Genomic DNA, 26,307 nt, shown 5'->3' with positions numbered 1-26,307 from the left:
AAAAAATCTTTGGTTTATATTTTTACAATTTTTTCAACAATTTTGTATCACTGATGCTTCAAATAATCACTATTATCCTTTATTTACTTTATTATGATGCAATACATTGAAAAAATTAATAATATAGCGCTTTTATTTTGACATTTTAACAAAGCTAAATTTTAATGGCAATCTGTAAATTACAATGTATACTTTATAAAGCGGAATGGAAAATATAAGTTGAACAAACAAGTATAACGTGACACTACCATATCGTTAGTCACACACAATGTTTCCGCAAACAGAGACAATCTAGATGTTAAAAGTTTGTAAACATCAATTTAAGGACGGTATCGGTTGCATCAATAGTAGATATAAATCGTTATTTGTACTCATCATACATGCATTAAATGGCTTAACGGACACATCAGCGACTCTATTATAACTGATGTGACAGGTATCATGGTATATTATACTGTTTTAACCCAGGAAGGACCAAAGTAACACAATTTATTTGCACCAGTAATAGCAAACATCCACAAGGGCAATGATATAAAATGTTTTATTGTTTTTAGAGTACATTTGTTTGGTCTGAAATTCTTTTTGCTGCAATGGGTGTAAAACTTGTAGAGAAAATGTTTATTTGTAATTTCCAACTATTGTCTTGTTTGTTTGTTGCTTCAGCTATATTTTTTTTTACCTGGCTAGTTTTTTTCCTTACAATTTGAGAAGTTTTAGATGTTGACTAGAGAAGTTTTACATAAAAAGTTTACTTCCTAAGAATGACAAAGACCAGTATACCACCAATTCCACAAGATTCACACACACAAACATCAGGCAATATGCTGTCAAAACAGCAAAAGTCTTATCTGTGGCACTTATATAATCATTTCTTTTTGTGTTTTTCAGTAAGATTTGGAGTATGGAAAGAGCTACCTCGAACATCACATGAAGCTGAGCGAAAAGGCTACACTAGAGTTAATGATATCTGCAAAAGTGAGTAAAAGGAACTTAACTCTTATATAGTGTTGAGCATAATTTAATCAGTACAATTTTCAACTTCTTAGTAAGTTGGAATTCAGGTTTTTCAATAAAACATGCAGCTTAGTAACAAAAACATTTTACTATATCAAGGTTGACTGTTGGAAACGAATGGATTACGAAATCCTATTTCAAATCCTTTCTTTTCGAAAAGAAATATAATTAAGAAAATAATAACAAAATAAGATTTTATATAAGCCTGACACAATCACTTGTTAAACACCACAGGCAAAATTTTCTACAAAAACATATTGATTTGTAATTTTCACGTCGTGTTGTATTTATTTCTGAATTAGGTGAGTTTTAAATGAAAGATGTCCATAAAATAAGCCGTAATCGCAGTGATTAAACTTATCATTACCTGCTAGGAACAATATACAAACTCTGCTACCGGTGATTACAGCATTAAAAATCATTTCCGGAATGGGAGAAACCACCAATCGATACAGAATGTCTTTACACTATATCATCACATGTACAAACCATAACTTGTAACTTTACAACATGATTGTAAATTTAGTAATTGCATGATATCTGGTCATATTAATAAGGACTGAAACATTCAAACAGGCTTATTTCAAATTTCACTGAAAAACTGAAAATTCTTTCTCAAATTAGACTTTTAAAACACTTTCACTACTTTCAAGGTTAATACAGTCTACTGTCTAAAATAGGATACTATTCTCATCAAATGCCAATCCAGGATTCTAATTAAAGGGGACAAACTAGGCAACATTGGGAATGGAACATTTAAAAAATCTATGCTTAACCATAAATGCAGCTCCATAAGGGGTGCTAGGCATTATACCATCTTTGAATGCTTAGATTTTATCACTCTTTTATATCATGACTTAGCTCACCTCCAGCAGATTCTACCTATCAAAGCAAAGCTTTTCTAATCAGAAATTTATCTGCTGTTACTTCAAAGCATCTTTAACATCACCTAGAAAATCCAACTGTATATAAAACTATATTAGTGTCATCAAAGAAGACTGAATCTAAACAATTGTATAGAAGTGAACTGTATATAAAACTATATTAGTGTCATCAAAGAAGACTGAATCTAAACAATTGTATAGAAGTGAACCTACACCAGTCTGTCAATACATTATCAATACCTGTTTGAAGTTACTTAGCATTCCAAGTTAATTGATACTTAAACTAAAGATCAAAAACCTGCAGAACAAACAGATTAGTGTAGAACTTATCAAGTGTTTACTACTTGATGTGCTATAATCTTGTTTACTGACTTATACACAGACTAAATACTGTCTGGTATACATGTAATATATTTAATTGACTTATACAGGTTGTTAACAAGGTAAATAATGTCATGATAAAGCTTCATCTTCTGTTAACTTGTTTACACACACAGTAAACAGTTTGTCAGCTCTAAGATGAAATGATTCCATAATATTATAAGTGTCAGCTCTAGGTAATGGTTGAGGGACTTGATAGATTTAAATTTTGTTTACTAACTTGAACATGTAAACAATCTGTGATTCATATTTGCCTTTGGTTAATACTGTATAAAATATAGACAATTTTCAGTGAACTAATCATCAAGCTTTGTTTGTGCCCTTCAAAAGCTCATAGACATGTAGACCCTATTCAAATATTCGAAAATGTAATCCTACACATAGAGCTTCTTCTAGGTTTCAATTATTTACAAACCATTAAAATAAGCTGGAAATACTTACAAATAAATGTGTGAAAATCAAATATAACACTGCTTTTTAAGATCAGCTTAATTTTATCAAAAATAATCATATAAAAAGGTACCAGTCTAAAAAATGTGATTAAAAAGCCCATCGACTGAAGGAACTTTTCAATGTTATATCAAATACATTTCTCAAGTACCTAAGAACCTCATCAACAAAAAACTTTCTTTTCATGACACTAATTGTATCAATTTGAATTGCCTGTATATTTGCATCTAAATATATTGTCAAAAATACATTTTTTAAAATCTATCAAACAAACAATTGTATACAAGTGCATCCACAATTGTTTTTTTCCTATAAAAAAAACCTCTCACAAATGTATTAGTACTTTTAAGAAGCACACACATGATGCAAAATTTCCACTTAGTTTGAAGGACAAATGACAACTGTATCATGTCAACATTTGCATGTCTGGAGTTTTTCAATACTTTATCAAAATGACAAGATTTTTCACCACGACAAATCTTAAACTGTCTTCAGTTATGACAGCAAAAAAATAAAGTTTGGTTTTGTAAATATAGAAAACCACAGAGATTCTGAATATTTCTTAAGATACATGTGTATCCTTTATGTGTTTCTTAAAACTTACAGGTTATATTTCTAATACAGTAAACCAACTTAACTTTTTGCAGTGGTTACTTTCTTTTTACTTAGATGTTTTAACTTATTTCACAGCAATTTCTTAAATTTGTTTGTAAGAGAATATTGAAGTTTGACATATTCTTGGTTAACAGTTCATGAGTATTACATTGATTGGTTGACTTATTCTAAAGATGTCTGCTTTTTTAATCAGATTTTTTGGTTTATCTTTCATCTCCAAATTTTACTTCACTCCCTGGTTCAAAAAATCTCCAATTTGTCATTTTCCCCAACCACGAAGTCTTCATTTTTGTTCTCCAGTTACATGTTGGTGGTTATGTCAGACTTGTAGTACACTGGTGGTAACGAGTGAGTGATGTCCTAACTAAGGCTAACTATGTATTTTACCTATGGAATCATCAGAAAACATGTTGGTGGTTATGTCAGACTTGTAGTACACTGGTGGTAACGAGGGAGTGATGTCCTAACTAAGGCTAACTATGTATTTTACCTATGGAATCATCAGAAAACATGTTGGTGGTTATGTCAGACTTGTAGTACACTGGTGGTAACGAGGGAGTGATGTCCTAACTAAGGCTAACTATGTATTTTACCTATGGAATCATCAGAAAACATGTTGGTGGTTATGTCAGACTTGTAGTACACTGGTGGTAACGAGGGAGTGATGTCCTAACTAAGGCTAACTATGTATTTTACCTATGGAATCATCAGAAAACATGTTGGTGGTTATGTCAGACTTGTAGTACACTGGTGGTAACGAGTGAGTGATGTCCTAACTAAGGCTAACTATGTATTTTACCTATGGAATCATCAGAAAACATGTTGGTGGTTATGTCAGACTTGTAGTACACTGGTGGTAATGAGGGAGTGATGTCCTAACTAAGGCTAACTATGTATTTTACCTATGGAATCATCAGAAAACATGTTGGTGGTTATGTCAGACTTGTAGTACACTGGTGGTAACGAGTGAGTGATGTCCTAACTTAGGCTAACTATGTGTTTTACCTATGGAATCATCAGAAAACATGTGTTCTTATGTAGTTAGGAGAATTAATTACTTTTGCAGCTAAGCCACAACAACATGTTCTATCTTTTCAACAGTCAGTGCCAAACATTGATAAAATTACTCAATCTGCTGATACCATTAAAACACTTCTTGTAAAACAATTAAACTTTGATAATCTTTATCGATTCTCATTAGCCAAAAGTTTGATTCATAATATCAAAACCATTCTGGTAGTCTCTGGCTTTTACAATAACATCTGGTGCACTTGAAGTCAAAAGTCAAATTTTTTAAAAATAGCAGAAACAATTCTCCTGCCCTTCACAAAAATGATCAAACATAGCGGAGAATTATTTTTTATTAATCAACCTTTTTTTTAAATTTTTTGTTGAGATGTTACAATCAGATCAAACCAATAATAAAAGCAAATTGAGCTTCTGCAAGTTGACATGAAAAAAGTGTCAACCACTCGTCAAAAAAAAGCTAATATTAAACGTGATTATGCAAATGAATTCCAATGAGGATGTCACCATGAACATCTAAGAGGGTTAAGGTTGACACCTAATTGAACGTAATATTACACAATTTTATTGCAAGAAAAAATCCAACAAACGGATAACTTTCAACATCTGGTAACCTAATCTAGTTTATTTCTATAAGAAGTCAGAGAAGCAGGCAACATCAGGCAAAAAACCTTCTGGTTAAAGCAAAATTATTATCCAATAAAAAGAAACATCTGAGACCATGATTAAAGGAATTTATTTTGATGTTTAAAATATTCTTATGCTTCTAAATTTAGCAGTAAACTAATCACAGGCCAAATATTAAGATTTTCAGTATTTTTATCATGATTTTACATTGACTATAGATGTTTCAATTATGGTGATATTGGTGATGTATATCCCATCCCTTTTTATTCTAGTCATGTGTGATATGTTTGATTGAATCTTTTACCTGAACTTTATCAGCTCAACACTTTTGTAGTCAGTAATATAACAATCCCACATCATTATATTTGTGAAATTTATTAAAAACATTTAAATAAAAAAATAAAATACAAATTGACCCAACAGTATGACGATTATTACCTTAACATGAAAAATAAACTATCATAGAAATTAAATTAATCTAAATGTTCTATATATAGGAAAATATCGGAAGAAAAACAGCCACGCTTAAAGACTGTTTAAAAGAAATATCTCGTATAATTTTCTGATGAAAAATAATTTTTGTATGGAGTTTGATCAAGTTAACCCTTAAATATCACAAAAAAATTACAATAGAAAATGTTGTCAATGACAAAAATATGAAAAAGCAATTGAAGTGTCTCTATTAGTCTGAAGAACAGCATTGGACTCAATAGACCGTATGTCGTAATAGGATTATATCAAAGCTTTGATCTTATAACAAAGTGTGAGACGCTGATATTTCAACCTACGAAGATTAGATGTTTGCAACACAACAATGCAAATTAGCATACAATAGAACGTCTAAAAAACAACCATCTGACTGATAAAAATATGGCCGAATCAGACAAGATTACTGTTACAGATTATCTCCATCAATGCACAAATCAAAAAAGTTTTAATCCTGAGGCAGAAAATTGAGAAAGAATATCTGATATTTAAAGGGGTGGTCACACACGCATTAGAACTATGGGACATCCGTGATCATCAACGTTATGTGGCATATGCAGCAAATTGCTTTATAAACAGATTAATTTTACCCACAAATAAAAGAAATTAAATCTGCAAAGTATTTACTTCTGCTCAAAGCCAATAATTGCATTCAAAATTATCATTGATTGCTTTAAATCAAGGACTATAAACTTATTTAACTTAAGGTTTTTTTTTGACAATTTGTTTTATCAATTCATACAGCACCATTCCAAACAATCATAGCAGCCATCATCAATTAGTGTAGATATATATGGAACGATATATCAAAGAATTTCTGCAGAGGGCATGTTCTATTTTCTTTGCTGAGCAAGTCATAGTTAAACCAAAAGCAAGTAAATTTTGTCTACATTATACATGTACCTATATGAGTAATTACTGAAATTAATTATATATTCCAACTTATAAAAACAGCTGGTCCAGAAATCTATAATTTAGATATATTAAGTATATGATTAATAAGCATTAGTGATTCACTGATCCATAAGTATCAGACAAACTGATGACTCTCGTATAACCTTCTTGCACTACTAGTTCTTGGTAAAATGTCATTTAAATACTTATAAAAACCTATATACAACTAAGAAAAGTCATGAGTAGTAAAGACATTGCGGAATATGTTGAAGAGAAATATAAAATGCAAAATAAAAGGGGTAGGGTATCCCTGGTATCTAAAGATTTCAGACAGTACAAGACATCAACAGACAGCAGTCCCTGTTATCAGTTAACTCTTTTCAGTATACTGAAATATTTTTTACCTTGATAGTCTCAAATATGACATTTCTCCTTAGAAGCTTGTGTATAACATTTCATCAAACTAATTAAACATCTTTGTAATTCTTATAAAATGTTGCTAAGGAGAGACATATTCTTTAATCAATAAACACACTGCTCACCTTGATTATCAAGGATTATATGGACAAAGATGTATCCTTCAATGAATCGATACCCTTATTAGTCACATAATTCACCTGAAAAATCTCTCATGTATTCACCAGAAAAATATGTTTAATTTAGTAATAAACTCATGGAAAAACTCAGCTCAGACCCCTAGACTGGGTAGGAACTCATCAATCTCATATCCAACTGGTGACTGTCAATGATTTCCGTTTTCTCAAATTATCACGTTTTTACCATTTATAAAACAGAACCCTGCTAGGAAGTTCTGCTGTATAACAATGGTAGCTAGCTGTAAACCCTCCTCCTAGTTTAACGTATATAGAATATCTTACTAAGACAGTAATTGTCAATTCGTAATGATCCATAGTAGCGATTTAAATTAAATGAGGTGTTAATCTTTAAATAATGAATTAATTGGTGTCAACTTTTGCAATTGATAATCAGACAGAACTTTCGCATTTCAATCTATAAGTTCACCGAGAGCGAAAGTAACAATTTTTAATCTAACACGCAAATGATTCAAACTTTCCGTAATGAAATTCAATATTAAGTTGTTTAACTTTTAATGAAGTGTCAATTAACGAATAAAGTTTTCATTTGACAGATTTTTATGTAAGAGAACGATTTTTCCCATCATGTTTGAACCTTACCACTCAGGGGACCAGATAAATGCAAATAAGCATATAATATAAAAGTGTTAGTGCAAACTTTGGTTTTGAAATAGTTCATAATTTACAGTCAATAAATGGTCCATTTCAATTTCTTAATTATGAAAATGTAATGTCTTTTTGAATTTAATATTTTCATTAAATCATTTTCATCCTTGTCATATTTCTGAGTTGACCAAATGTATAAGAAAAGAAAGGACCAGGGGTACATGTACAATGAGACAAACATTACTCAGTTGATAGGAATAACCATTCATTATATCAACCTATATTGTTTTTTGTTTTGTTTTATATCCAAATGTAAGTTACTTTTCATTAGCACGACACTGAACAATTTAGACAAAGAAATATTTTGTATTGAAATATGACAGAAGAGTTCTTATAAAACATCTTTCGTCCAATCAATACAACAAGTCTTAACTCTTACAATATAATTATTCTACTCGGGTCGGATATTAGTACAGACTTTAGATAATAAACCTTTTGTATATAGTCAGTAGTCGGAAGAGCTCCACGGTTCCAATATAAAAACACTGGTTTTGATCAGCACAGGATTTTCTAGAATAAACAGTTTCGATTTATATTTACTCTTTTAGTACAAACTTTTATGCAATTACGGAACTGTAAATATTGATTAAGGTTAATAAGTACAAAACAGGGTACATTTTAGAAATAACTGTAGACATATTTTTGTTGACATAATAAGTTGAACGAGTGCAGCTCTGGTAATCACTACCCACAGTATGTAAATGATTCCAAGTTTCTCTGGTAATCACTACCCACAGTATGTAAATGATTCCAAGTTTCTCTGGTAATCACTACCCACAGTATGTAAATGATTCCAAGTTTCTCTGGTAATCACTACCCACAGTATGTAAATGATTCCAAGTTTCTCTGGTAATCACTACCCACAGTATGTAAATGATTCCAAGTTTCTCTGGTAATCACTACCCACAGTATGTAAATGATGGTAATCACTACCCACAGTATGTAAATGATGATAATCACTACCCACATTATGTAAATGATGGTAATCACTACCCACAGTATGTAAATGATTCCAAGTTTCTCTGGTAATCACTACCCACAGTATGTAAATGATTCCAAGTTTCTCTGGTAATCACTACCCACAGTATGTAAATGATTCCAAGTTTCTCTGGTAATCACTACCCACAGTATGTAAATGATTCCAAGTTTCTCTGGTAATCACTACCCACAGTATGTAAATGATGGTAATCACTACCCACAGTATGTAAATGATGATAATCACTACCCACATTATGTAAATGATGGTAATCACTACCCACAGTATGTAAATGATTCCAAGTTTCTCTGGTAATCACTACCCACAGTATGTAAATGATTCCAAGTTTCTCTGGTAATCACTACCCACAGTATGTAAATGATGGTAATCACTACCCACAGTATGTAAATGATGGTAATCACTACCCACAGTATGTAAATGATTCCAAGTTCAGTAGAGTAATCTCCCTTAGTTTTCAACCTACAAACAGATTAGTTAGATCATAATCTGTTTATTCATGATACAAGGTTTATCAATATGTCTCATATACATACTGGTATTTAATAAAAAGATGAATATTTAATGCGACTCTCATACAAGTGAGAGGTTTAGCTAGCTATAAAACCAGGTTCAATCCACCATTATCTACATTTGAAAATGCCTGTACCAAGTCAGGAATATGACAGTTCTTGTCCATTCGTTTTTGATGCGTTTTGTTATTTGATTTTGCCATGTGATTATAGACTTTCCGAATTGATTTTCCTCAGAGTTCAGTATTTTTGTAATTTTACTTTTTAATATTCCTTTATTATAAATTGCAAATTTATCATTTCCATGCATTTGATGTCAATTTCTAGATAATCTTTTTCGGAATAAAACAGACAGTGTGAGGGCTGTATAGCCAGTCAAGGCCCTTAAAAACTTCCAGAGTCTAAAAGAATCCTCAGATTTATCTGTTGAAGGTAGACAAATAGTATGTTTCAAAAAAATCCTTAAATAACTTTTCTACCTCAAATTATTTCAAAATTTACTGGACAATTTGAAATTTTGGATTCATGCTCAATTACTCAATTGAAAACAGTAATTATGTCCTGATGAAATTGCAATGTCAGAAGTGAGCTGTGGCTGTTTATCTTATGAGCCATTCTCTGTGAGGATATTCCATCCATCATTACCAAGACAAAGGCTGAAACAATTGTATCTAATTAGACCATGATGGAGAAACCATTTATTTTCAAATGTTGTTTAAATAATTACAAGTGTTTTAAATCAATCACCTGCAATAGGTAAACCATTAAGACAGGTTTCTCTAACACATCTGTTCGTACATCAAAGGCTATGCACAATAACTTTAACGGGCTATTCTCTGTTTTTTGTAATTTTATTAGGTAATATTAGTAATCTGTACAATGGAGCAGAGAATTGTTTGATGCCATCTCCTGTAAGCAATGAGGCGTTACATGACTGAAATAACTAGTTTGTTTGTAACTGCCACCAAATCTTAGAACTGCAGCCTCATGTTTTAGATTTTTTTCTTTTATCTTTCATCTTTTTTTATAAAGGATAGTTAAGTTTTTAAGGAAAACAATGATAAACAAATCATGGCTTATAGCTTTTTTCTAGTTTTTAGCTTTCTTTCTTAATTAACACCCACATGTCCTCTAATATTGAATTGTGTTTTTTCGTTCTTTAGAATTCATTTTTATTAACTATGTATTCATAAATTTGCTGCAAGCAATAACAGTACAAAAAATTACAGTTTAGCATTTATTCACAGAGACAAAGATATTTTTTCTGACTACTTCATGAATAAATCTGACTACAGAAATATAACTGTAAATCTGTCCTTGTCACAATTGTCAAAATAGCTCAATACTGTCTACCTCTAATACCCTACAATCCATTCAATTGCTTTTTTCCAATCTAATACATAATTTACTGCATGTTTTATCAATCAATGCATAAAAAATCTCCACTATCAGTCAAAGCCGAACTGTATCAGCCAGATCATGCTGTTTCTAACATTAGGTTTCTATACAATACAACTTATTAATTATTTACTCCTTTGGTATACTTCCTGTCAGTTTTCTAATCATCTCTTCAACCAATTTCAGTGAACCTTTTTGAGGTGAAGTGTAATTGAGCATTTCATATTTTGTATTTTAAGTTACCGAATAACATTTCTATGAGTACGACTTGAATGAGTCGAGTTGGCCAACCATTGTTTAACATTTCTATGAGTACGACTTGAATGAGTGGAGTTGGCCAACCATTGTTTAACATTTCTATGAGTACGACTTGAATGAGTGGAGTTGGCCAACCATTGTTTAACATTTCTATGAGTACGACTTGAATGAGTGGAGTTGGCCAACCATTGTTTAACATTTCTATGAGTACGACTTGAATGAGTGGAGTTGGCCAACCATTGTTTAACATTTCTATGAGTACGACTTGAATGAGTCGAGTTGGCCAACCATTGTTTAACATTTCTATGAGTCCGACTTGAATGAGTCGAGTTGGCCAACCATTGTTTAACATTTCTATGAGTACGACTTGAATGAGTCGAGTTGGCCAACCATTGTTTAACATTTCTATGAGTACGACTTGAATGAGTCGAGTTGGCCAACCATTGTTTAACATCTTTTCAAGACTTCTTTAATGTAAATGAAGTTTGAATCTCTTATTCATTCAGAGAATTTCAGTTTACTTCAGAGCTTTTCTAATGGAGACAGATCTAGAAATATCTTCTCTGAGAATATGGGGAGGTTCTCAGGGGATTGCTTCTAGTTTTTGTCCCATTTGACGTGATTCCACCTAAAAACTATAATCTCAGGAATCCATTCTTGCTGAATCTTTCATTATAATGTACCAAAATCTTGAATATTTAAACTCAGTCAGATCTGAAACTCTAAGTTTTTTTACAAAACAATATCATAGAGGTGTTTTCTCCTAATCATGTTCTGTATAGAGAGCATTAGGCCAAAAATAAAATATTGTTTGTTTCCCCTCACACGACCGACCCGGTAAAATCAACGCGACCCGAAAAATTTTATTGGCCATTCTTGTCCACTATTTTTTTTTTTTGCTATGTTGGTTATTAGTGATATCTTTCCAATGCTGTAGTCAACGATCATTGGGTTTTGGTGATACCTTTCCGATGCTGTAGTCAACGAGCGTTTTAAATCAAGGTATTTTTGCATCTACATGAATCTACATGATTCGGAATCAAGGAAAACAAACAAAATGCTTTCCACACGATTTGTTTGTGTGCAAGGGTGATCTTTTTTTGAAAATAAAAAAAAAACTGAAGCATCTGTCAACCCGCTGAGTGCATCTTGATTTGCTTTGTGTCTAACCTCTGTTCCTGTTTAAAGGATAAAATCTTAAAGACTTTGAGTAAAAATGGTCTGACTCGTGCTTTAAAATCTATCTACTTTGTCTTTGAACAAGTCAGGAAATGATTTGTATGTTTTTTGAGTTCTAGAAGAAACAAGGCTTCACTTTATATTCATGTTTTGAATTTCCTAAAATACTTTTAATAAGTATTTACGAATTCTAATGACTGAACATAACTGAATATGTTCACTTCTATTGAACATTTTTATTCATTGAATTTTAATTCCCAAGTGATTAACATACATGTATCTTTTTGTCATCTCATAATTGATGATCAAGGTATGAATTAGTGAACAAAGGAAATGTTTTGTTGTGAGTTATGCATTAAATTAGACTTGAAATAAGCTTGATTTTCTAACTAAAAAAACACTTGCTATCATTAAGCATTGTTATCAAAAGTAGAATGTGCGCTTTTGTAGATTTCATTACATTAAATGAATAGGGAAAAAAAGAAGGTCCCTGTATACTGTTTTTTTTTTAACACCAGAAAACTGTGGTGTACACTGAATTAGAAAATAGGGAATACCCCACTTTTCTTGACTTCAGCCTTACCTGTTGAATTTTGTACAAATTCAATATGGAAAACCATATCAAGGAATAAAATAAAATAATTTGCCTACCTACCTACCCATACTCTAACAACCTCAGTCGGGAGAGGGGAAACAAAGATATTTTTAATGTTGGCCTTAAGGTGTTTGACTGACAGGTTTCTGACCTAAAGTTAATCACCAACATCTCACACTCATAATCAATAGTTCTACACTGACCACTAGTTTTGACAGTCTGGTCACCTTCTATTCTACTCTCTAAACAAGCTTGACCAGCTGGTAAAGATCATTATTTACAGCATATTAACAGTATCTATGAGAAAGATCACCAAGGTATAAGATCAGCCTACTCCATTTGATCTTCAGATTTATAGCTGGCTGGACAGCGTCCATTCTGTAGGTCTAATCAACCATTACTTTTAAGTATTATTATTTATTGTAACCAGAAGCTGGACAGATCTGATTTTAATGTGAAACAAATGATCCCTGCTATGATTTAATGACTGCTCCCTCTAAGTGTGAGTTAATTAATTACAAATATATCATCGGTACAATCAGTGTCCATGATTTCACTGGCATTAGCAAAGAAAATAGGTTACAGATGAGGAATAAAATTTTCTTCAAAAACAGCATGTCCACGTTCACAAATTTTAAATTATCACGGATAAAATTACAATCAACAACAGATGACGGATTCAATTTTCCCTACAATTATCATGTTTCTATTTCATATAGAAGCTTTTAACTTACTCTGAGATAATACAAGGGGATAAGTTTAAAATTAGTACAACATGAGCAATGAAATTGTTCCATAAAATCAGCACATTTATTTTTGGGACATGTAATGTCAAATGTAGCTTAAGCTAAGTGAGTAAAAAGCCAGGGGATAAAGTTACTATTGGTAACAAATGGGTGGTAAAAATAGATCTTAATAGGAATTTAACACCTAAGTTATAAAAACCTTCAAAGTTTCAGAATCACATTCATTTTTTTTAAAGGTGATTTCTTTAACTTTTACTATTATGCCATATATTATTTTTTATATTGTTCAAATCTGATTTAAACTAGATCTCTATCTGCTACTGATGAGTAAAGTAAGAAGGTCAATTGAATCTCAATGCTGTCACGTCACAATCAAGTGTCTTTATTACGTTTGATAATTTGGTGATCCTATTTTCTGCTTTTTTTTTATGTTAAACTTTTCTATCAGTAAACAAGATTCTGCAAGAAAAAACTTGAATGAAAATGACATATTGTAATTAAAAAGGAAATCACAAAAAAATCTAGAGAAAAAGACAAAAGGCTTAATACATTATATGAAAGTGATAATGGTTTCAATTTAACCTTTTCTTTTGTGTTTCCTGGTTACAAATTAAAATCATTGACTTGGAGGGTTTCTTCTCTTAATTAAACACCCATTAATCAAAGGTCTGCACGAAATCCAAAAAAGTTATGCAGGAACTCTCAACTGCTTCAAGATGTTTCTGACAGACAAAAAAATTGTGCAAATTACATTTAATATGAAAAAGTTGATGACTCAATTAGAAAAAAGAAAGATCCTATTTAGTTGAAGTACCATTAGGACACACTCGATGACTGGCCCCCATTATAATTACTCCTCTGTGTATTAACGACAATGTCCTATTAATTGGTAAATGATTTTGGTAAATTAACATATTTTTGTTGGGGAATGTAATATCCGTTCTATGAAAAAACTTGTCTACCAAAATATCTGTAAATGACAGAACCACGATTGGGAGGTATATTGCCAATTGATATTGAGGTATATTTTACTCATATTCATTATAAATATGGAATAAGTTGGAAAATATTTTTAAAGTATACTGGTTAAAAATTTTAGTCTCTAAAAATTTTGAAAGGATTTATCTTCATGTATAAATGATTTCAAATTTTTCAACACATTTGGTCTTTACTGTAATTGTAAAAGGTCATAAATATTGACCTGAGCCTGAAGTCTTTTAACTTAATAATGTGGTTAGGTTGCTGTCTCCATCATATTTATAATTTAGTACTCATTCATTTTTTTCCACAAAAAATTATAAAATCTAATTAGTTAAAGTCACTTAGAAACATAATAATTAAACAAAAATCAAAAATCAAGAATAGTACCATAAAGTCATCAAATAACAAAAATCTGTGATGGCATCACACTGTCATGTGACTTGATTGACAGAGGGAGTAATAAAGTGTAAAAATCCGTCCCTTTTACCTGAATCTTTGAACCAAAAGTTAATAAAAGTGAACCACATAAAACAGTATTATAGTCATTAAAACAATCGTAACTAAGCCCAATCCATAATCTTTCCTTTCCTACGATTTCCCCCCATTGTTCTGGGACAGAGTTGGGAGATGGAAGAGAATGATGACAGTGTCTCGTTGACAAATTGATTTCATATCTAATGGGGCATGTTGTATTGTGAAATGGACTTATTTGATCTAAATTATTGTTGATTAACTCTTCTTTGTTCTCATCAATGGAGAAAATTGATGGAAAAAATCTAACAATCAAATAAGCCCTGATAATATTTACTGAAAAAACATTCAATATCAAATCTAATTTTTATTTCATTTTTTTGCAAAAAAGCATTTATCAAATATTTGCTATATTACTGATATCTTTTATTTTTTCAATGATTGTTTATCTTGTAGCTCCAATGAGCAAATATATTGAATTAAATCATGGTGATCTGTTTCAAAGTATGAAGACAAAACACATCAGCACTATAGCTAGTTACACGACATTTAGGAATAAGAACCAGGAGCACAAAACATGCTATATAGGAATAGAAAATAAGAGCATTTAGGAGTAGGGCCAAATTAAGGAGTAATGATAAACATGATATTGGGGTGGGGTGAATCCTCTCTGTCATGTTCTATAGAGTTTTTGTTGTAGCCTGCAGCATTTAAGTGTTGTCCTGCAAATAGTAAAAAGATTATTGGACCTAGATACAGTTGAAAGATTACACACTAGAGTTAAAACACTCATCCATAAATAACATTGCAGTTTTGACTCTTCTTCAATAAATGTAGAATACAAATTGTATGTGCACTAAAATATCAATGGAACTATATCGTAAATATCAAAATATGACATCAAAATTCATTTCTTCCTCATAATTCAATATGTGATCATAAAAAATACAAACTCCAATTAGCAAATGGCTACAATCACATTCAATGCTGTATTTCGATTTCTGAACCAATATTAAAAAAACTCTTTCAATGATTCATGGTGCCTTTTGTCTTAATTTTCTATAATTTTTACAATCCGATTCATTTTGTTTTTTCTGAAAGGTATCCCGCCTGAATTAATTAGAACAATGGTGACTTATATAATGTTTATTGTTCTCAAGCTTAGTTTTCATCAGACTGTGCTCTGGTGGTACTTTTCTTTTTAATGACATAATCCTATCTTTAATGGCAATTGCTTTTTTATACACCTGAAATGACAAAACTGGGAAATGTTGTCACTGCAAGAGAAGTAATTAGCTACCTGACGTCTGTCGCACCTGTGTAACCTGTCTGCAGCACGAAGACATGCATTGTGACTCATTATGCACATGCAATTTATTAAACACAAGATACAACATACAGTTAAAAAGCCAATAATTCACGTAATGGGCTCCTTTATAATTTCTGTAATGCATTATGCAGAATTAAATCCAAAAACCCATTTTTCTTTTGAAGACCTCTAAAATATGGAAAAAGAGATTAGAAGAGATTATATCTATCACTTCACATCAAATAACCAAAGAACTAAAAAATCTGGTTATCATTTTCTATAAATCAATATTCTAATTGATATTTCTAATATAACATTCTTTATTTCTTCATCTCAAAAGTTTTTTTAAATGGACAGGGTGATATGTTTACATTAACGACAGGATGAAAAGATGGTTGTCTTTGCACATGAACTTGTTGTATACTTCTATTCAAATTTTAACTGATTAGTTCTAGAAAATGACAAACATCATGAAGAAGCTCATTCTCAGACAATCCAGAATTTCCTCCAAGAATAAATATTAAATCACATTCAATATGCAAACAGTAACCAAACTCTTCCAAGAACTGGTAATATTTTGGAATCTGGTCGACTGACAGAGATACATAGCATCTGAAAGACACACTGGTACCTGTCAATCATAAGTCATGGTTCCAGACATTTAGTATGGGATTAAATAGTCAGACACATTAATCCCCAGGGATAGTAGGAATGATTGATGCTGATACACCATTATTAAAACAATTGACAAATTGGCTGTGAAATATTTGGACAAGTATAGTGTGGTCACTAAATATTTCATAGTCCAGAAACTTGTATCAATCTGAAAACACAAGGGTGTTATCGATGATATTATCATGACTGGCAGGAGTCAAATTGTAAAACAATATTAAATGTTCTTTGCAACATTGATTTTGATTGGTTAACATCAAAAATTTTGAAGAGGGTCAACTCTCCGGGTTTCAAGGGACAATCCCTTTTAGCGACTGACTTTACTTAATTATTACAAAGAATCTTTTATTATGGGACAAAACTTTGTGTTCTAGAATGTCCAGCAGACTAATTTCTATTTATTTATTTATATCTTGTCTGGACAATTATATAAAAGGTGGTCACTTAACAATTAACATTAAGTACAAGTCTGTTGAGGAAGTACCCAGACAGAACCTATCAAATGTCCAATCCAGTAAAGCACCATAATGTCACAAGCTTGGACAAGAGTCAAAAATACAGAGAACCAATGTCTATGAATTTATAAAAAATGATTTTTTGATAATACTTGTAATGATGTGCAATCTGATCTATGCATTATGTAAAATCCAGAGGAAATCCTATGAGAGCAATGATAGGACTTCCATATGATAATGGAATAAATTGTCCACAATTGCTTAAGTTGACGTAAATGGCTTATACAGCCTCTAGAGAATAGCAGACAAGTTGATTAATGCATGGAGCTCTGCTCTTTTTGTATATCAACTAAGTACAAACTCTATGTAATATACAATTCAATACAACATAATCTATGATCTCAGTGCCATACAGCGGCAGAACAATTTCTTGTCCCTGTCATTGAAATTGTTGTGAAGAATAATTCTGTAATCAGACATAGCGGAATTGTTTGGGGTGTGATTTACATTACAACAGAAGGATGTTCAGCTCTTGCTGATAAACATGTCAATATAAAAGCTCCTTTTTTAAAATTCCTCTTCCTGTTTATTTGGTTTGCTATGGTTTTTAGAAGAAGAAATAATTCATGGAATACTTCGGGTTTCCCACAATGAACTTAAAAGTTTCTGTATTTTACAACTAAATTACATAAGAGAACTTGGGTTCCATTCATTTCCTAAGTTTACATTTTTACTATCCCACAATAATTGCAGTACTGTCAAAGTTGTCATCATTGTAAAGGTTGATTGAAAGAATGAGGACAAAAATCAATAAGAAGTTTGAGGAAAGTGTAACATTTTATTACAAAACAGTCTTCACTGTTTTTATTAATAAAGATTATTTTCAAAAATGTTAAAGTTTTCAGAAAATATACAGATATTGAACAAATTGTTTCACTTGATTAATATTTTCCGTGGAGCAAAGGTCAATGGTTTATATTCCATGCCGTTCCCAGTAAAATAACAAAACATACAGCACCAATAGTAGTCTAAAATTACAAAAACAAAGCAATTTAAATCTACTTTTAATGAAGAATAATGACAACTTATATATTAATATTTTCTTTTTTGCAGCTAATCAATACCATGGATTTCTGTATAGAAGATTAGGAGATACAAAAGATATACCAATATATGATTTAAATGGCTGGATAGCTGGAATTCAAGCTATGGTTAGTATACATTTTATAATAAGTATGAATAAGTTGTGTGAGAATTCAGGCATTGACTCTTGTTTCTCTCAGCTGCATAGAATGGAGATCATAAAGATACTGTGGATTCATATATTATTATCATGGGATAAGGACAAATTTGATAACAATGGCCTATACCCTCTAAATCCTCCAGGCACTACGGCTTCTTCCAACATTAAAAATGCCACCCCAAATAGCCAACAGTGCTGATATTGGTGTTAAACATCAATCAATCAATCAGTAACATCAATAACTATTATAACTCCATGAAAAATAATGAATTCATAAGAAGAAACAGTTTACCATTTCAAGAAAAGATTTATATTCTGATACAATGGTGTTGTTGCTTTTTAACTCTTAACACTTAGCAGCTTCCAAAAGATAAACAAAGAGACCTTTTTCACACTAACTTTATCGATATGAATCTTAAAAAGAAGCTGAAACAGTCACCATACTTTTCTATCCCAAATTCATGTATTTGGTTTTGATGTTATATTGGTTATTCTCATCGGATGTTGTCTAATGCTTAGTCCGTTGCTGTGTGTGTTACATTTTAATGTTGTGTCGTTGTTCTCCTCTAATATTTAATGCGTTTCCCTCAGTTTTAGTTTGTTACCACGATTTTGTTTTTTGTCCACAGATTTATGAGTTTTGAACAGCGGTATACTACTGTTGCCTTTATTTACATAATAAAAAAGTTCACTTCATGAAACATGAAAAATGGCATCAATGAAAATCAACAAAACAGTAAATAAAATGAAATCTTCATAGTGATGACGGACATAGAAATAATGTTTGTTACACTATACTTTATGTCTCCATCTATAGATACTTTTATTATTTACTAAGTTTATCACTTAGTTTTTACTGTTAGAGGACAGTAGAACATATCTAGTAAGATCTATGTTTTTCTTGTTTAGGATTTTGAATTCAGGATTTTCTGTCTGAAATACTCCACATTTCCTTTACATTCTTAAAACAAACAAATTATACAGATAGAGTCATTTCCATCAGATTGTGCGACACCGTATCATAGAGAACCAATACAGGAACCTTTAATGTTTTCTAATATCAGCTCAATTTTCTCTCTACTTTATGTAAATTCAATCTTTGAATCTTGATAGAAGATATTGACTTTAGAAGGAAAGTCATATAATAAGATACAGATAAATACCGTAGATAAAGCTAATTAATACCAATTATAATCATTTTCTAGATAATAACATAGAATATATATTTTGGGATTCTTTGAAATCTTCATAATTATTATTGAACGGTTGATATATATTCTCTTTGATAGAACTGTATCATTGATCAAATCACAAAATGTATTTAAATATTTTATTAACCCGTATTTCGTTACCCATCATGTCGAGTCATAAACGTCAATATAAAGATAATTACTAGAACCATCAATTGTAGCATTAATAAAATTACTGTTAACTTTTTGTCATTTTTATACCCTTTTATATCAATTCTGTGAAATTTTAATACTTTATTAGACAAATATTTCTTTATTATAGTCACAAAATTAAAACTTATCCCCTGGATAGAGCCCTGGATAGAGTGAGATTTCCATGTTTTTATTATAGTCACTTATCCCCTGGATAGAGTGAGATTTCAATGTTTTTATTATAGTCACTTATCCCCTGGATAGAGTGAGATTTCAATGTCTTTATTATAGTCACTTATCCCCTGGATAGAGTGAGATTTCAATGTCTTTATTATAGTCACTTATCCCCTGGATAGAGTGAGATTTCAATGTTTTTATTATAGTCACTTATCCCCTGGATAGAGTGAGATTTCCATGTTTTTATTATAGTCACTTATCCCCTGGATAGAGTGAGATTTCAATGTTTTTATTATAGTCACTTATCCCCTGGATAGAGTGAGATTTCAATGTCTTTATTATAGTCACTTATCCCCTGGATAGAGTGAGATTTCAATGTTTTTATTATAGTCACTTATCCCCTGGATAGAGTGAGATTTCCATGTTTTTATTATAGTCACTTATCCCCTGGATAGAGTGAGATTTCCATGTTTTTATTATAGTCACTTATCCCCTGGATAGAGTGAGATTTCAATGTTTTTATTATAGTCACTTATCCCCTGGATAGAGTGAGATTTCAATGTCTTTATTATAGTCACTTATCCCCTGGATAGAGTGAGATTTCAATGTCTTTATTATAGTCACTTATCCCCTGGATAGAGTGAGATTTCAATGTTTTTATTATAGTCACTTATCCCCTGGATAGAGTGAGATTTCCATGTTTTTATTATAGTCACTTATCCCCTGGATAGAGTGAGATTTCAATGTTTTTATTATAGTCACTTATCCCCTGGATAGAGTGAGATTTCCATGTTTTTATTATAGTCACTTATCCCCTGGATAGAGTGAGATTTCAATGTCTTTATTATAGTCACTTATCCCCTGGATAGAGTGAGATTTCAATGTCTTTATTATAGTCACTTATCCCCTGGATAGAGTGAGATTTCAATGTTTTTATTATAGTCACTTATCCCCTGGATAGAGTGAGATTTCCATGTTTTTATTATAGTCACTTATCCCCTGGATAGAGTGAGATTTCAATGTTTTTATTATAGTCACTTATCCCCTGGATAGAGTGAGATTTCCATGTTTTTATTATAGTCACTTATCCCCTGGATAGAGTGAGATTTCAATGTCTTTATTATAGTCACTTATCCCCTGGATAGAGTGAGATTTCAATGTTTTTATTATAGTCACTTATCCCCTGGATAGAGTGAGATTTCCATGTCTTTATTATAGTCACTTATCCCCTGGATAGAGTGAGATTTCCATGTTTTTATTATAGTCACTTATCCCCTGGATAGAGTGAGATTTCAATGTTTTTATTATAGTCACTTATCCCCTGGATAGAGTGAGATTTCAATGTCTTTATTATAGTCACTTATCCCCTGGATAGAGTGAGATTTCAATGTCTTTATTATAGTCACTTATCCCCTGGATAGAGTGAGATTTCAATGTTTTTATTATAGTCACTTATCCCCTGGATAGAGTGAGATTTCCATGTTTTTATTATAGTCACTTATCCCCTGGATAGAGTGAGATTTCAATGTTTTTATTATAGTCACTTATCCCCTGGATAGAGTGAGATTTCCATGTTTTTATTATAGTCACTTATCCCCTGGATAGAGTGAGATTTCAATGTCTTTATTATAGTCACTTATCCCCTGGATAGAGTGAGATTTCAATGTTTTTATTATAGTCACTTATCCCCTGGATAGAGTGAGATTTCCATGTTTTTATTATAGTCACTTATCCCCTGGATAGAGTGAGATTTCCATGTTTTTATTATAGTCACTTATCCCCTGGATAGAGTGAGATTCCATGTTTTTATTATAGTCACTTATCCCCTGGATAGAGTGAGATTTCCATGTTTTTATTATAGTCACTTATCCCCTGGATAGAGTGAGATTTCCATGTTTTTATTATAGTCACTTATCCCCTGGATAGAGTGAGATTTCAATGTTTTTATTATAGTCACTTATCCCCTGGATAGAGTGAGATTTCAATGTTTTTATTATAGTCACTTATCCCCTGGATAGAGTGAGATTTCAATGTTTTTATTTAAGCATGTGTTTGATTTTTTTTTCTGACTTTTTTCTTTTTTTTTGGCAAAAATACCAATCATATATGACATTTGAGAAGTTTTATTCTTTATCAGACAACTTTTTTTTTATTAGACACAAAATTAAAACTTATACCCAAGACAGAGCAGAGATTTCTATGTTGTTTTTTTAAGCATGCAGGTTTTTTTTTTAATTTTTGCAAAATACCAATACGATGATATTTGAGAAGCTTGATTCCAGAGAGTCTGACAGTGAAGTGAAATTTTCAATATTCTTGTCATCTTACATTGGAAGCAAACAAACATGATGGATCAATATTACTACTGTACATCATAAAATGAGTTATAGCTTAATAATACATACTAATTTAACATTCTTCTTCAAAACTAGCCTTGACCACTTGACCTTAAATCTAATGCTATATTTCAACTTTTATGTAGTAAGAAATGTTGAAATTCCCTGCTTAGAAAAACTCCCAATAGTGGAATATACCAAACAATATCTCGACATTAGAGTGTGTACATTATTTTGATAAGATTTATAAAAGTAAAATACTATACATTCTAGGAATTAGTCTAAATAATTGTTACATCTTTATAAAGTTTTTTTCTGATTTTTATTATCTTCAGGATCAGGATAATGTACCACTAAATATCCTTAAAAAAAAGAATGCCTAAGATCTGGACTTAAAACTCGAAATAAGTGATATTCAATTTAATGCCTTAAGAGTCTAATTGAAAAAAAAATCTATACACTGTACCCTAGATGTAAAAGAGAGATGGCACATTATTAATCTTCTAGGACTTTTTAATGAAACTATATACAGAATTATGAATTAAAAGCTTCGATAGTAAAGGGAAATCACCATGTTGGATGATTTGTTGGAGAATCAAGTCATAATTTCAATTAATTGTCATGAAACAGAATATATGAGATAGTTTAAATGGAGTGTTAAAGTCCCTTGGAAGTAACAAACTCATTTAAAACATACAATGTGTGAATATTAGATCACATCAAAAACACGAATTCTCTTCAACATCAGTGTTATAGTAAATTCTCATTACATGGAAACATTTTTTTTCAATAATAAAATCCAAATTTAATATATTGCATTTATTGTTTCTATAGCACTTAAAAGTAATGTCAATGTTGGCAATTTCCTTTTTGAAAATAGTGAAAAAAGATTGAATCTTGTCTCACCATCGGATATAGCGGGATGCATACATACTTTAGTTTAACACCTTTACCGTGGACCTGCTTGTAATTTTTTTCAATTTTATAAATTCAAAGCTCATAAAAGAAAAATTGAAAATCATACAGACATTCGGTTATTTAAGAGAGAATGAGGGTATACATTTCAAGTCACTGAATGATTAATCTATTTATTAAAAAAAATCAAAAATAAATTATTCCCCCTAAAACTATTACTGATAGGAAACCCTGTGTAAAAAGCTTTTAGCTATACAACAGACCTGATATCTGATGAACACATTCAACCACAAACGCAAGGCTATTTATATAATATGGATTCTATCAAACTTGCACAAAACTTTAAGAAGAACAAAGAAAAAGCTTTAATGTTTTGCTCATTTAGATGAAAGCAAGTATGAAAAAATGTGGACTTTGTGTTGATTCACTGTCAAAATGTCACGTTAGCCTCCACGGCCCTCTGAGAAATGATGCTAAAGTCATCATCATTTTCTAAATGCATTTTGCATCCATTAAACTAATTATCAAAATGGCAGCTCAGCAGCACAAACCAAAAAATGATGCTTGGGGACAATTTAATGTAAAAATTTCTTAAGAAACATTCACACCATTAGGCCATTGTCACTGAATAAAAGAAACCTAAACAAATCGTTAGGAATCTAAACAACAGCGCATTGTGCCAGCTCCGACCTCCAAATCTTTTTGACGAAGATGACAATTCTGTGTTTGATGTGATAATGCGACCCACGATACTGAATATTGTCCACTTCTTGGTCATTACGATGAATTCTTGACCGTTAGTTAGGAACTATGGGGACTGCAGTTAATGGTCAAGAACTACAGGGACTGTAGTTAATAGTAGAGCATCTGTTTATAATTGAATAATATCTGAAGAAACTTAAAGAAACATAAATCGTACATTATTGGTCATTTATCTCAGATTCCCTATAGAGATTATCATTTCTCTTCAAATAAATTGTCCTTATCTTCTGCACTTTAAAGATAAGAGAGAAAAAAAAAGATTTTTATTTTGATAAATATGAATTAATGTTGATTTTCATATGATATATCAATTGGTCAGTTTAACAGCAGATAAAAAGCTGAGTAAACAAGATTGTATCTATTTGTCATATTCTAGCTTTACCACATACTTGAGAGCCCATCAAATTCTAATAATTTATAATTCAACTGGTCAGTTTAAAAAGGAAGACTGATGAGTTTACAAGATTTATCAGGGTCTGTAATACAGTAAGACAGACCATTATAGATAAACATCTTAATCTCTGAACTGTCACAACCATAGACTGGTAACACAACATTAACTAAAGGTCAAAAGGAAGAAAAAACATTTATTTTATTTCAAAGTGACAGTTTTTTTATACATATTTATATAAATACAAACTAGCCATATTTTGGGATAATCTTTCCAATGATTGACCGTTGGTTTTTTTTTTTTTTGGGGGGGGGGGGGGAGATTACATGTAGCTGCATGTAAGAAATGATTACCATTTGATGAGAGTGATTAGTGTGCTTGACTGACCCAAAATGGGAATGAATTTCAATGCATTATAGATTAGGAATACAGTATTTTCAATGCATTGTAATATTAGGCATAAAGTATCGCAGAAAACTATATCATGCAAAGACTAGAAATACAGCAACAACAAAAATACTATTGATAAAAGTTTCTACATAATCAACCTATATTCTACAGATCCGAAGGTCGACATAAAACCTACACCATAAACACGAGTATTACAGCCTTTAGAGGATGGTCTACAATAAATGTGTCTTCCATTAGGAAAATAAAGTAAAACAGGACTAAACTCAAGCATTGTCTCATGTAATAACAGAAAATCTGTTTTTTTAATAAATAAACATGCAGCATCATAACATTAAACTCATTAAATAAATAAAATATTTGATTTGGTATCATATCACATTGATTGTTTGTCATTAGGATTAGATGTTTTGTTAGGGATCTCAATAAGCAGACAATTCTTTGTAATGTATCAATTAAACATCTAAATATATCCTAATTTGTGCTGCCGATGGCTTCTCTAGAAATAGACATACATGTACTCAAGATATAATTACTCTATTATAAAACACTCCTTATAGACTTGAAGTAGTATGTAATATAATAGTGACTGGTCTTCAGACATACCGACAGATGTGACTGATAAGGTTTTCTTTCCATTTAAAGACATGGATATAAGTAGGTGTGGGGTATAAACCAATGTTTTTCAAAACATGCTTTGAACTTCTTTCTTGGCTGAGAAGGAAATGCTCATTTATAAAATGACCTTGGTAATGTAATTCATAGTTGAAGTCAAAAAAGGAAAGTTAAGCAGTGCAAGGAATGTACTAGCTTCTAGAAAAGTAATCTAGCAGTGGTGGCTGGTTTACCCCTTGTCCTTCTTTTTAAAGCTGCAAAAAATAAAGAGTCAGTGGTTGGTAGAAATTATGTAGATGATTTTTTTTAAGTTTCAAAATCTGTCAGAATTCATTCAAAAATGTTTTAAATCATCAAAAAATACCAATGAAAAGCTTTAAAAACATAATATAAAAAAGAAGATGTGGTATGATTGCCAATGAGACAACTATCCACAAAAGACCAAAATGACACAGACATTAACAACTATAGGTCACCGTACGGCCTTCAACAATGAGCAAAGCCCATACCGCATAGTCAGCTACTGGTATAAAAGGCCCCGATAAGACAATGTAAAACAATTCAAACGAGAAAACTAGCGGCCTTATTTATGTAAAAAAAAAAAATGAACGAAAAACAAATATTAACACATAAACAAACGACAACCACTGAACTACAGGATCCTGACTTGGGACAGGCACATACATAAATAATGTGGCGGGGTTAAACATGTTAGCGGGATCCCAACCCTCCCCCTAACCTGGGACAGTGGTATATCAGTACAACATAAGAACGAACTATAAAAATAAGTATTTCATGTCTTATTCACTGCCCTTTCTTTTCCCCAAAAAAAAGCATTTTATGTTCGCCTCAACAACAAGATCTTCAGC

The 26,307-nt window shown here is 31.3% G+C and overlaps 2 protein-coding genes across 2 annotated transcripts in view; one reads left to right on the top strand and one right to left on the bottom strand.

Annotated features, from left to right (window-relative positions):
• The window catches only part of LOC143082286 (cysteine--tRNA ligase, cytoplasmic-like), a 193,836-nt gene that overhangs the window by 145,671 nt on the left and 21,858 nt on the right, over positions 1-26,307 (bottom strand). The gene's annotated exons all lie outside the window — the stretch shown is intronic.
• The window catches only part of LOC143082289 (uncharacterized), a 91,784-nt gene that overhangs the window by 52,647 nt on the left and 12,830 nt on the right, over positions 1-26,307 (top strand). Inside the window, exons 2-3 of the mRNA XM_076257911.1 lie at positions 889-975; positions 18,323-18,420. Coding sequence (XP_076114026.1) covers positions 889-975; positions 18,323-18,420 — 185 coding nt within the window. The remainder of the gene's footprint in view (positions 1-888; positions 976-18,322; positions 18,421-26,307) is intronic.

The sequence above is a fragment of the Mytilus galloprovincialis genome, chromosome 7, assembly GCF_965363235.1.
Source record: "Mytilus galloprovincialis chromosome 7, xbMytGall1.hap1.1, whole genome shotgun sequence".
NCBI lineage: Eukaryota > Metazoa > Mollusca > Bivalvia > Mytilida > Mytilidae > Mytilus > Mytilus galloprovincialis.
The sequence above is the reverse complement of the archived record's forward strand: the minus strand, read 5'-3'. Positions and strand labels throughout refer to the sequence as shown.